Consider the following 10862-nt stretch of genomic DNA (forward strand, 5'->3'; position numbering starts at 1 on the left):
TCCCCATTTTTGGAGGGGGGGGCAATATTGTACTTGATAAGAGGATGTTGCCGCTGCCCTCTTGTGGCCGGAGGACTAACAAGCACACGAGCGAGAACAACCCTAAGTGACTTAACGGGAAAATGACCTCAGCTCATCATGTGTGTGCGCGTGTGTGTGTGTGTGTGCGTGGGTGTGTTTAAAAAAAAAACTCTTGTGAGCAAGGCCTAACTTTCTGTTTGTTTTGTTTTTGGAAGTCTTTCAATTTGCACGAACAAGAACGTCCTCATGGTTCCATTTTGTGTGAATACTTTTTCATTTATTTCTGACTTCTTTGTACGTATGTACGTCGGTGAAAAACCTCAAAGTAAGTGTTGAGCAAAAAAATAAAAGAATAATACAAGGATGAACTCCTGTGAGTGGACGGACATTTTGTTTTCATGATCACTGGCTTCTTTTAAATGTATTATACGCTTAATTTGAACTTCATATGATTATTAGAACTTTCTTCACGTTTAAAAAATTGAGTTCTTTTTGCAGGGTTTTTTTTTTTTTTACATCTCATCTCTTCCTTCCTCCTTTTTCAGATGGGTCTTCAGTGTCGCTCTTTCAAGTCTTCAGGGGTGCCCCCCATCCAGCCGGTTTTCAAAATGTGAAAGGTATCTCGACTCGCCTCGTTGGCCGCGCTGAGTTCAGGCGACGTGCGACCTCAGCGCTTTCTCGATCTCCTCAAACACTTCGGGGTCCTCGATGGTGGGCGAGATCTGCGTAGAAATGTTACACGGTTGTCACAGCAACTTCCCGCTGCCTTCAAGGACCCGACGTTCCCAACGAAAGCGCGTGCGCGGAGGTGATGTCGGATGTACCTTGTACGGCTTGCCGTTGACCAGATTTCCCAATGAGGAGCGCGGGATCTTCCCGGATCGCGTCTTGGGTAGCCCGCGGACGAAAAGAACCTTCCGGAAGGCGGCCACGGGTCCCACCGTGTCCCGGACCAGCTTCACCGTCTCGCGCGCGACCTCCTCTTGGCACTGCCGCACGCCTGAGGACTCCGAAGAGACCCAATCCAACCCGTTGCTTTGTTTTGGGGACGTTCTTCAGTTTCGGGCACGCCTCTCACCGCTTTTGAGCACGCACAAAGCAAGGGGTACGTGGCCCTTCAGCGGGTCCTCCAGGCCCACCACGGCGCAGTCGGCCACTGCCGGGTGCTGCAAAACCGACTGCAGAAAAAAAAAAATAATTGTAATAACAATCCCCTGACGGCTCTCTTGCACGTTGTGCCACATCAAATATGGCGAATGCACCGAGGCATCACGGGCATACACTCTTACCTCCTCCAAAGCTCCTGTGGACAGCCTATGTCCAGCCACATTGATGACATCATCAGAGCGCGACATGATGTACAGGAAGCCCTCCGGGTCCACGAAGCCGGCATCCATGGTGTCGTAGTAACCCTGATTCGAGGACAAGCAGCGGTCTGAGTAAGTTCCATTGTCATAGTCTTGCTGCTTTTGTCCACCAGGGGGCAACCTGGCACCACTCCATCCACAAACCCACCGGGAATTTAGTGAAGTAGAGCCGCTTGAACAGATCCGAGTTCTGCCACAGGGAGGAAGCGGCACCGGGGGGCAAAGGTAACCTGCACACAGTACGCAAGAAATCCATGACAACGGGTCAATCTCAATCGTTCGTCAATCTCATCCTTTGCCGATTTCCTTTCTCACATCCTACTTGGTGATGGCGCTTACCTTACCACAATGTTTCCCAGAGTTCCCGGCTTCACCTGTCGCATGTGGTTGTCGATCACCGTCACTTCAAAAATGAAGACGGTGTTTATTTTCGACGTACATTTCTTTTTCTTGTGGTCAGGGTTTGAATCGTACCGTCGTAGCCTGGCACGGGTTTACCGGCCTGGCCTGCGGGGGGCGTCAGTGAGTTGCCCAGGCCGATGCACGTGGATGTGATGGGAGAGCCCGTCTCTGAAACAAATAATAATCCTCATCATTTGGACATGGCTCCTATGTGCTCCCATTTTGCCTTCTTGAAGTCCTGCTTTCTCTTTGCCCCACGCTTCAATGCTGCGTTGTTGTCATTGAGGGGCCATTTTATTTGGCAACGCAATGAAGGCGGGCGGACCCGCACGCCTGTTGCCCATCAAAGGTCCGAGAACAGCTGGGAAACGCACATGTGTTGCCCGGCAACACCGATGACATCAGCGGCCACCTGCGCCTCCAAAAATAGCGCGCGGATTAGCTTTCAAAATGGCAGAACGGCAAGTGTGGCAAAATGGTGACACACAGATATGAATGACAGGCTTTTCTATAAAACGGAGAAAAACATCGGCCGAAATCAAAAAGTGTTTAGGATGAGCGCAATCGTGAGTTTGAAGTTGTTGTTTTATTAGATTTTTTTTTTACCCGTCTGCCACCAGTGATCCAGCACAGGCGTCCCGAAGCTTCTCTTGGCCCATTCCAGCGTCTCCACGTCGCAGCGCTCCCCGGCCAAGAAGACGGCGCGCAGCCTGGGAGGACAACCCCGTCAATCGCAGCGTCCCGGGCGGATGTGAGGGCGGCGCGGGAGATTTTCGCCCGCTACCTGGGCAGAGGGTAGGCCGCCCCGCTTCGGGCTCCGGGGTCCTGCTGGCGGATGGCCCGCACGGCAGTGGGCGCGGTGAACATGGCGGCGGCGCCGTGCTCGGCGAGGACGCGGAAGAAGGCGCCGGGATCCGGGGTCCCCACGGGCTTGCCCTCGTAGAGGACGCTGCTGTTTCCGTGCAGGAGCGGGCCGTAGCAGATGTACGAGTGGCCCACCACCCAGCCCAGGTCCGACGCCGCCCACCAAACCTGCCGCCGCAGGTTAGCCGACACGCTAACACATGCGCAAAATAAGCTAACGTGCACACTTACTTCGCCGGGCTGAAGTCCGTAAATGTTGGACATGGTCCACTTCAGCATCACGGCGCACCCACCGGTGTCCCTCACCACACCCTGAGCGGCAAAAACAATTATTGCATCAGTGGCTTCCGTCATTTCCAAAATGACATTTGATTTGCAACAATAATATTCCGCAAATAACGCGCGATTTGATTTTTAGGGGTTTTTAAAATCACAAATTGACTTTTGCTAAGTATGTGGTTTATTTTACACAAACTCCAGTTTAGACACCTTGGGCGTTCCGGTGGTGCCGGACGTGTACAGGATGTAGAGCGGGTGGTCCGAGGGGACGGGGACGCAATCGTGGGGCCGCGCGACCGCCATCTCCTCATCCCAGTCCAGAGACGAGTCGCCGCTCGCCGACACTTTCTCCTGCAAGGACGCAAACGCCGCGTGCGTCAAGAGTCACATTTTCATCGGAAATTCCAGGCGCAGGGCATATCTCGGTCTTCCAAAAGTTCCTCACCATGTTGTCTCTGCAGTAGACGAGTACTTTGGACGGCCTGTGAGAGCTGAGTTCCAAGGCCTTTTCCACCAGTGGCACGTAGGCCACCCGGCGGCTCGGCTCGATCCCAAACGAGGCGGTCACGATCATTTTGGGCTGAAAAAAATATATATACTGTATATATATATATATATTTGGCTTCTTCCAATTCCACTTGCGCCTACGTTACACGTTATTGACATCCGCAACCGGCTCATTGGATGACAAGGCCCGTGTTGACATTTAACCCGGCGACGTTGCCGTCTCACCTTGGCGTGATCGATGCGCACCGCCAGCTCTTTGGAAGCAAAGCCGCCAAAGATCAGGCTGTGCGGAGCGCCGATGCGGGCGCACGCCAACATGGCAAACATGGCCTGGGGCACCATGGGCATGTAGATGACCACCAGGTCGCCTTTGCCAACCCCGTTCTTCACCAGAACCCCGGCGAGCCGTGACACCTGAGGCAAAATACAAATATTTAAAAAAAAAATCACACACAAAAATCCAAGATTTGATCCATGAAATTGAATGACTTCATTCCCGACATTATAATTTCATTGGCGCTTGACTTGGCTATCGTCTTTTTCAAAAAATACTTCATTATTGACTGTGGTGGATGGATTGCATAGTTTGAAACGCAAGTTTACCTGGTCCTGGAGTTCTCGGTAGGTGATGATACACTTGGTGCTGGTCACGGGGCTGTCGTAGATGATGGCCGCCTGCTCGCCGCGGCCGCCTTCCACGTGACGATCCACGGCGTTGTAACACATGTTTAACTTGCCACCCACAAACCTCGCAGACAGAAATGAAATACGGACGGGCACGACAGAAGAAATTCTATTTAGAAATCCTAAATCCTGAACTAGTTAGTTTTGTTAATTAACTATTTGGTGAGCTATTGCATGCAAAACAAGTTGGCGCCCCTTAGTGGATCGTTTTTGTTTTGCTCTTCACCCTTTTGTTTTGATTCGTTTGTTGTTGTGATTTCGTGGGTCGTTTTTCTACTAACCCCACGGGACGTTTTGCGTTTGCTTTACATTTTGACAACAGGCCCTTCCTTTCCTATGCGAAAAGGAAGACAATTTAAACCTCACACCCTGTTTTGCACTCAAAATCGAGCTTTACAAGCAGACGTGTTATTGTCATGGGCTAGTGGTGCGTTCACGTTCCAATTCCAAGAGTCGTTTTTTCCTTAAAAAAAAAAAACCTACCAGTTGGGGAACACCGGGTCTTCCACGTGCAAAGTTTTGCTCCATGGTTCGAACCAGCGTATGTCCTGACCCACTTCAGCCCAGTACTGCTCCGGTCGGTCCCGGGCCGCCGCGAAGGCTCGGCCGTAGCGTTCCGCCGCCGCCTGGCGTGAATCGCCCGCGCAGCCGCGTTGCAAAGTCGATGTTTTCCCATAAACGCAAACGCCCCACAGGCGACTCCCAAGGCTGCTGCTCCTCGTGCACACTTTCGAGATTTGCGCGTGCATGCTTGCTGCTGCTTCCGCTGAAAACTTTTGAAAACTTTTGCACAATTTTCGCTCGCTCACAAACACGCACGCGAATACGCACGCACGCAAACGCTTCCGGTGACGTCAGAGGCCACCTGGAGTGTCCAACTCCTCCAACTTGCATCCTTGAGAATGCGAACTTTGAATCGGTCTCGTGACCACGCCTCTGACCGCGCCTGTTCAACTTTCGTCATGACTATGTAATGTATCAAAAGTGCATTCGGTTACAGGCTTAAAGAGGGGTGGGCCAACTTGTACTCAGATTTGATTTATTTTAGACTTAACTAAGAGTAAATGTTTGCGATTAAGAGTGTGAATGGTTGTCGTTTATTTCCGTGTGCCCTGTGGTTGGCTGGCAACGAGTTCAGGGCATCCCTCACCGACTGCACAAAGACGGCGGGGAAAGGCTCCAGCATGCCCGTGACCCTTGTGAGGAGTAGAATTTTTTTAGGTGGTGTAAAAAGTTTGAGAACCACTAAATTTGGTTTTTGAAAGGACGAAATATGTCCTTCCTAAGACATTTTTGAGAACCTGCCACGCAAAGCCTTCACGTCCATGCACCACGCACTCCCATCCACTAGAGGGCACTGTGATTTTATTTTATTTCAAATTTCTAAGCATTTTAAACATTTTTTTCCCTTATTGTTTTTTGTTGTGTTTATAGATTTGATTATACAGTACATTCGTTTATCAATTGTCATGTGACCAACCAACGTATGATTTGTGTGTGTGCAGGGGGCAGGGGGGTCCAGAGGGATGGTGGAAATTCCACGTCAGATGTAAATCCTGATGAGCAACAAGTGACAACCTTGAGACATTCTCCAGGAATTGATTTTTGTACACTTCTTTTGGTTTCTGTGCAAACGATAAGCGATTTTCAAAAATGTCAACCTTTTTCTCCCAAAGTCGACCTTGTTCAAAGAAATCGAAGAAGAAGAAATCTCGAGATGATTTGATTGGGCGCTTCTATAAAGCCAGCGAGAGTTTTTTTTTTCCTGTGTGTAAAGATGTCAACATGAGAATTAATCCCAAAGAGCTTAAATTGATGACTGATGGGAGGATGCAGGGTGGACGGATGGACGGATGAAGGGAGAATGGCTGGCTGGCTGGATTAGGTACGAGTTAAGCTTGTGCCACGTGAGGTGGTGGTCCACATGTGATGAAGCTGTGCATGCATGTGGGGCAATCGTTGACGTCCCGTGCAGCGTTCGATCAATAATGCAATAATGCACGTTAAGTTACAACTCACAAAGTTCAAAGAAAAGCCACAAGCATTTGATGCGAAGATTCTTTTCAATGTTTGTTTTCTCTCTTTTTTTTGTCGGTCTGATGCGATGAGAATAAATATTTTATATGTGTTGTAAATGCGGTTGAGTGACAATGGTCCAATTTTTTTAGGAGGTCATTTTTTGTAACTATTAGCTTGATTTTGTGGCATTTTACGCTATAAATTTGATTTCTCTCTCTCTCTCTCTCTCTCTCCCTCTCTCTCTCTCTCTCTCTCTCTCTAGAGCTGCTGCAGCCTGCTTTCCTGCTTTCCTGCCCGGCTGCCTGCCTCCATCCAGCGCTCGCTCTCCGGCTCTGCTCCTCCACTCCACCTTTTCCCGTCCTCCAGCCATGGCGACGGTGCTCCAACAGCCGCTCACTCTGGATCGAGGTGAGGAGCTTGTTCCTCGTCGACGCGACCACCTCTCGGCGTCATGTCATTTTGATGCGACGGATCGCGGTGCCGTTGCGATCTGTACGCCGACAACGTCGTTGATTCCGACGCTCCATCCAAATGTTGTATTCACGTGCTGGCATGGGCGATGGTGCGTTCACGTGCTTCGACGCGACGACGCGTATTATTTTGACGGTGGCGCCGTCGTTGTTATGATTAATCGCGTCTATTTTGTAACGCGCGCGCGCGCCTATGCCAGCCAGGCGTGCGCGTGTGTGCTTTTACTTTAATACGCTTGATATTGATTTGTGTTACATTTTGTGTGCTGCACTGTTAGCAGTGCCTAATAATTTGAATAGCGATATTCAGAACAGCTGTCAATACGATATTGATGCCAATAATAAACATGCTGTTGATTTACTGGCACTGAAATTAATTATTATGTAGCTCTATTTGCTTATGTCTTTTTTTTTTTAAAAGACGCTCACTCAAATATGATGTTGGCGGAAAGAAGATTCCGCGCACCAATCCCGACAGGCATTGGCTATAAATACATTTATGATTCCTCCTTCTCATTTTGCAACACGTCATTCACATGGAAGAAGTTCCCGCTGCGTGATGAATGCTTTTGTTCGGGTTTCGACATGTTTGAGAAAAAAACTCCTGAATAGTTGACATCATGTGGTGCGCCGGGAATTGCCGACTGTCTGAGTGAGCACAGGGATCTTTCACCTGTGGGTGGTGCGCACGGTATGTCATTTTTAGCTCAATAATAAAACTTGTAAGACTGCGCATGATGCCTTTATTGGCAATAAACAGGCGACCTGAGATGCCAACGCCCCCCCATCCCCCCCACCCGCACATGTGCCCACAGCCTTAAAAATGTTTGTCACTAATAAAGGCATCAGGTTTAATCATACAAGCATTATTACTGATTCATTTCCTGCACACCCCCATCAAATATCAGTTTATAACTAATACATGCTAATATTGTTCTATTTGGAGTTTTAAAAGGGACCTTTCTTGCGCAAGCCTCGAGTTTTGGCCAGGTGCTGTGTAGCAGCGGAGTAAGCGGATGTGGTCCCGGATCCACCATGGCGCTTCCTGTTATAGTTCTGAAGGAAATGATTTTCCCAATGATGTCATGGGCTTGAGGCGGTCCTCTGGGCTCTTTCCTCAGCCTCTGGCTGCTTTGTGTGCTGGCGCCGTCCGTGTTTCGTGCCTCTCGCATCCGCCGCACTGACCCACTTGTACATAATAGCGAGCGGAGGGCAATTACACTGTCATGTTTTCTCCCTGGCCACAAACTCTCAAAGAGAAGAGGAACAAGCACTGTGCGAAGAATCAATTCATCAAGCCTATGTAGGCGTCGCCCCGAAAATCGACCGAATTGTGTTGAGGAAAGCATAATGTCAAACTCACTCGGATTCCAGTGAAAAGAGCACGATTAATATTGCTGCAGCTGTCCGTCGAGGTGACCAACCCGTCGGGTCTGAATTAATTGGGCTGCCATCTGGTGGAGGCCATTCTTCAACACAACATAAGCCCAATTAGCCAAAGAGTAAAGGTCAAAGGGCAAAATTTGCCATATTTTCTTCACGGTGACTATTCCCTCTTTGGCCGCCGTCAGACAAACGCGCAACATAAGCTCATTGCTACAAACATGACAGCCATCCCACCAAATTCAATTAATCATGCCCGTCGAGGTAGGCTAGTCATGTGCCTCTCGCTCTGTTTTTGCCGAGCAGATGTGGCCAGGGCCATTGAGCTTCTGGAGAAGCTTCAGGAGTCGGCCGACGTTCCCGGTTACAAGCTGCAGTCGCTGAAGAAGGTGCTCCAGAGCGAGTTCTGCACCGCCATCCGCGAAGTGAGTACCCGATATCACCTGCGGGTGCGGCCGGCAGCGTCGTCACCCTCGTACAAGGAATCCCGCGTGCGTCTCTCTTTGCAGGTGTACCAATACATGCATGAAACCATCACCGTCAACGGCTGCCCCGAGTACCAGGCCAGAGCCACGGCCAAGGTAAGAACAGACACCATGCAGTCGGAAGTCATTCGCGCCGCTGCCAAGTGTTTGATCTCTGCAAAAAGGGCCTCCGGTGTTTTTCAACTGCCAGATCGCTTCGTCTCGCCTCGATGAAGTCGGCTGAAGGTCGACGCGTCGCTTTTTGATTCCGTAGCGGGAAAAGATGAACATAATCGGCTAATATGTGGACAAAAGGATTGGCCCACGCCCCTTCATATCGTTTATCACGACTAATCGGCGTCTCCTCTGGACCCAGGCCACGGTTGCCGCCTTTGCCGCCAGCGAGGGCCACTCGCACCCGCGGGTGGTGGAGCTTCCGAAGACGGAGGAAGGGCTGGGCTTCAATGTGATGGGCGGCAAGGAGCAGAACTCGCCCATCTACATCTCGCGCATCATTCCCGGCGGGGTGGCCGAGCGCCACGGCAGTCTTAAGCGAGGCGATCAGCTCTTGTCCGTCAACGGGGTGGTGCGTATCGTCGAGAAAAGTACACACAAAATGGAAGATGGAGTCCTGATAAAAGTACAAAACGGGAAGCCTGCCATTTTGCTCATCCCGTTTTGGGCATGTTTGCAGAGCGTGGAGGGCGAGCACCATGAGAAGGCGGTGGAGCTGCTAAAGGCAGCCAAGGACAGCGTCAAGCTGGTGGTGCGCTACACGCCCAAGGTGCTGGAGGAGATGGAGGCGCGCTTCGAGAAGCTGCGCACCGCCCGCCGCCGCCAGCAGCAGCAGCTGCTCATGCAGCAGCAGCACAACACGTCCACGCAGCAGAATCACACGTCGTAGGTGAGGCGCTTCATGGCTGTGGCAGGGGGGGGAGCTCATTTGTGTCAAGTTCCAAACTTGGATGACCTGCCAAACCTGACAGAAACTTGCTCTCAGCTTGTTCTCGTCATTGTCGGTCAGGTTGTTCCAGAAGAAGAAAAAGTAAGGCCCATGCGATGTCTGCAGGATCTCTTGGAGATGTCCGAAGTTCTTGGATTTAGCACAACTCTCGCGTCGTCAATCCTGGCCTTCCTGAGCTGAAAAACAACGCAAGCGTTTTGTCCCAAATTTGGTGCTTGGGAGGGGAAAAAAAGGAACTTTTTTTTAACCATCTTGTCTTTCCATTGGTTTTTTTTTCCCGTCTGAAAGTGTTTGTTTTGAGCATTGTTTTTGAGACAAAAAAATTGTTTTAATGGTAGCAAAAGACTCGTTTTGTATTCGGTAGCTTTAGCAATAAACACAAGCAGACAAATGTCATTGAAATCTATTATGTGGATTAGGAATTTGTACTCATCGATGAATAATGTTCTAAAAATAAGAGCAAAAATATTAATGTATTTCCTATTGTCTCACAAACGTATTTCATTTTTAAATCCTTTGTCATAATTTCCTCTCTCCCTTGTTTTGGTGCAATAATTCTCTATTAGACGAGCAGAATGTCAGCTTCTTCCAACCCAAATAACACCAGATTTATCTTTATTTGTCATAGTTAATTTATATTAACAATCAGAGTTTTATTGTTCCCTTTGTGAACATTTTGAAAGATTATTATAGAAGATCTTTACATTGTGCAGATGATGTGGGTGGTGGTATTTTGACAATCATTGCTGGTGAAAATGTGGAATGTTTCTTTCCTCGGATACAATAATCCAGTGTTCCTTCTTTCTTCTTCAAACATTTCATTTTGTTTGAATGTGCGTGTGCCTCCGTGCGTGTGTTTATATTTTCTTTCCTTACTATTTTGTCTTCTAGTCATCCCAGACCGACCAAAAAACCCCCAAAAGAATATACACTTTATCCTCACATTTTATAATATTCATGAGTGATCACTTCATTTAAAGTGTAACACGTGACACACTGCCAGATTTGTACCAGTGATGATAATAATAATAAACATGATACATTTTGGGGGTCGCATCGCGTTTTTTTCTATCTTGGAATCGTTTAAATAAATTAAAAAAGACATTGTTGATATGGAATTGTTATAAATACTATATTTGTATAAATAAATATGTTCTTGTGTACAGTGAAAAAAGTGCCCTTGTTTTCACTATATTTTCCCCACGAGATGAATATAGGATCCATCTCTCTATCGATCTATCTGTCTATCGATCTAGCTGTCTATGCTCCCTAACGCAAGGGGGCAGCAGACTAGTATCAACACATTAGCCAAGGGCACACTAAAATAGCTTCCGTCGCATACCGGATCTCGACGTCGACGTGACAGGTAATGTCAATTATTCTCACTAATTGTCCGTTGACACGAAAAAAACTACCTGGCTGGCAATGTTTGGCGTGT

General features: G+C 48.7%; 2 protein-coding genes across 7 annotated transcripts; one reads left to right on the forward strand and one right to left on the reverse strand.

The window, feature by feature from the left end:
* Positions 1-322: 322 nt before the first annotated feature.
* Positions 323-5044, reverse strand: acss3 (acyl-CoA synthetase short chain family member 3). 4 transcript variants are annotated; one of them, XM_052055813.1, is made up of 15 exons: positions 4608-5040; positions 4044-4188; positions 3666-3854; positions 3379-3513; positions 3144-3284; positions 2886-2966; positions 2575-2822; positions 2397-2500; positions 1863-1958; positions 1728-1791; positions 1537-1618; positions 1311-1433; positions 1100-1199; positions 846-1021; positions 323-743 (listed from the first exon to the last, which is right to left on the reverse strand). In XM_052055813.1, exons 1-15 carry the CDS (start codon positions 4871-4873, stop codon positions 672-674), a joined length of 2022 nt encoding a protein of 673 aa, XP_051911773.1. In that variant the 5' UTR covers positions 4874-5040; the 3' UTR covers positions 323-671. The 4 variants fall into 4 exon arrangements, with proteins under 4 accessions (XP_051911773.1, XP_051911775.1, XP_051911776.1 ...); XM_052055814.1 differs by lacking the exon at positions 323-743 and having other exon boundaries at positions 866-1021; positions 1303-1433; positions 4608-5044; XM_052055815.1 differs by lacking the exons at positions 1311-1433; positions 1537-1618; positions 1728-1791; positions 1863-1958.
* Positions 5045-6384: 1340 nt separating this feature from the next.
* On the forward strand, positions 6385-9694 carry lin7a (lin-7 homolog A (C. elegans)). 3 transcript variants are annotated; one of them, XM_052055827.1, is made up of 6 exons: positions 6385-6551; positions 8303-8421; positions 8506-8577; positions 8837-9046; positions 9155-9364; positions 9485-9694. In XM_052055827.1, exons 1-5 carry the CDS (start codon positions 6512-6514, stop codon positions 9362-9364), a joined length of 651 nt encoding a protein of 216 aa, XP_051911787.1. In that variant the 5' UTR covers positions 6385-6511; the 3' UTR covers positions 9485-9694. The 3 variants fall into 3 exon arrangements, with proteins under 3 accessions (XP_051911787.1, XP_051911788.1, XP_051911786.1); XM_052055828.1 differs by having other exon boundaries at positions 9530-9694; XM_052055826.1 differs by having other exon boundaries at positions 9155-9360.
* Positions 9695-10862: the final 1168 nt, after the last annotated feature.

This window comes from Hippocampus zosterae, chromosome 21 (assembly GCF_025434085.1).
Source record: "Hippocampus zosterae strain Florida chromosome 21, ASM2543408v3, whole genome shotgun sequence".
NCBI classification, from domain to species: Eukaryota; Metazoa; Chordata; class Actinopteri; order Syngnathiformes; family Syngnathidae; genus Hippocampus; species Hippocampus zosterae.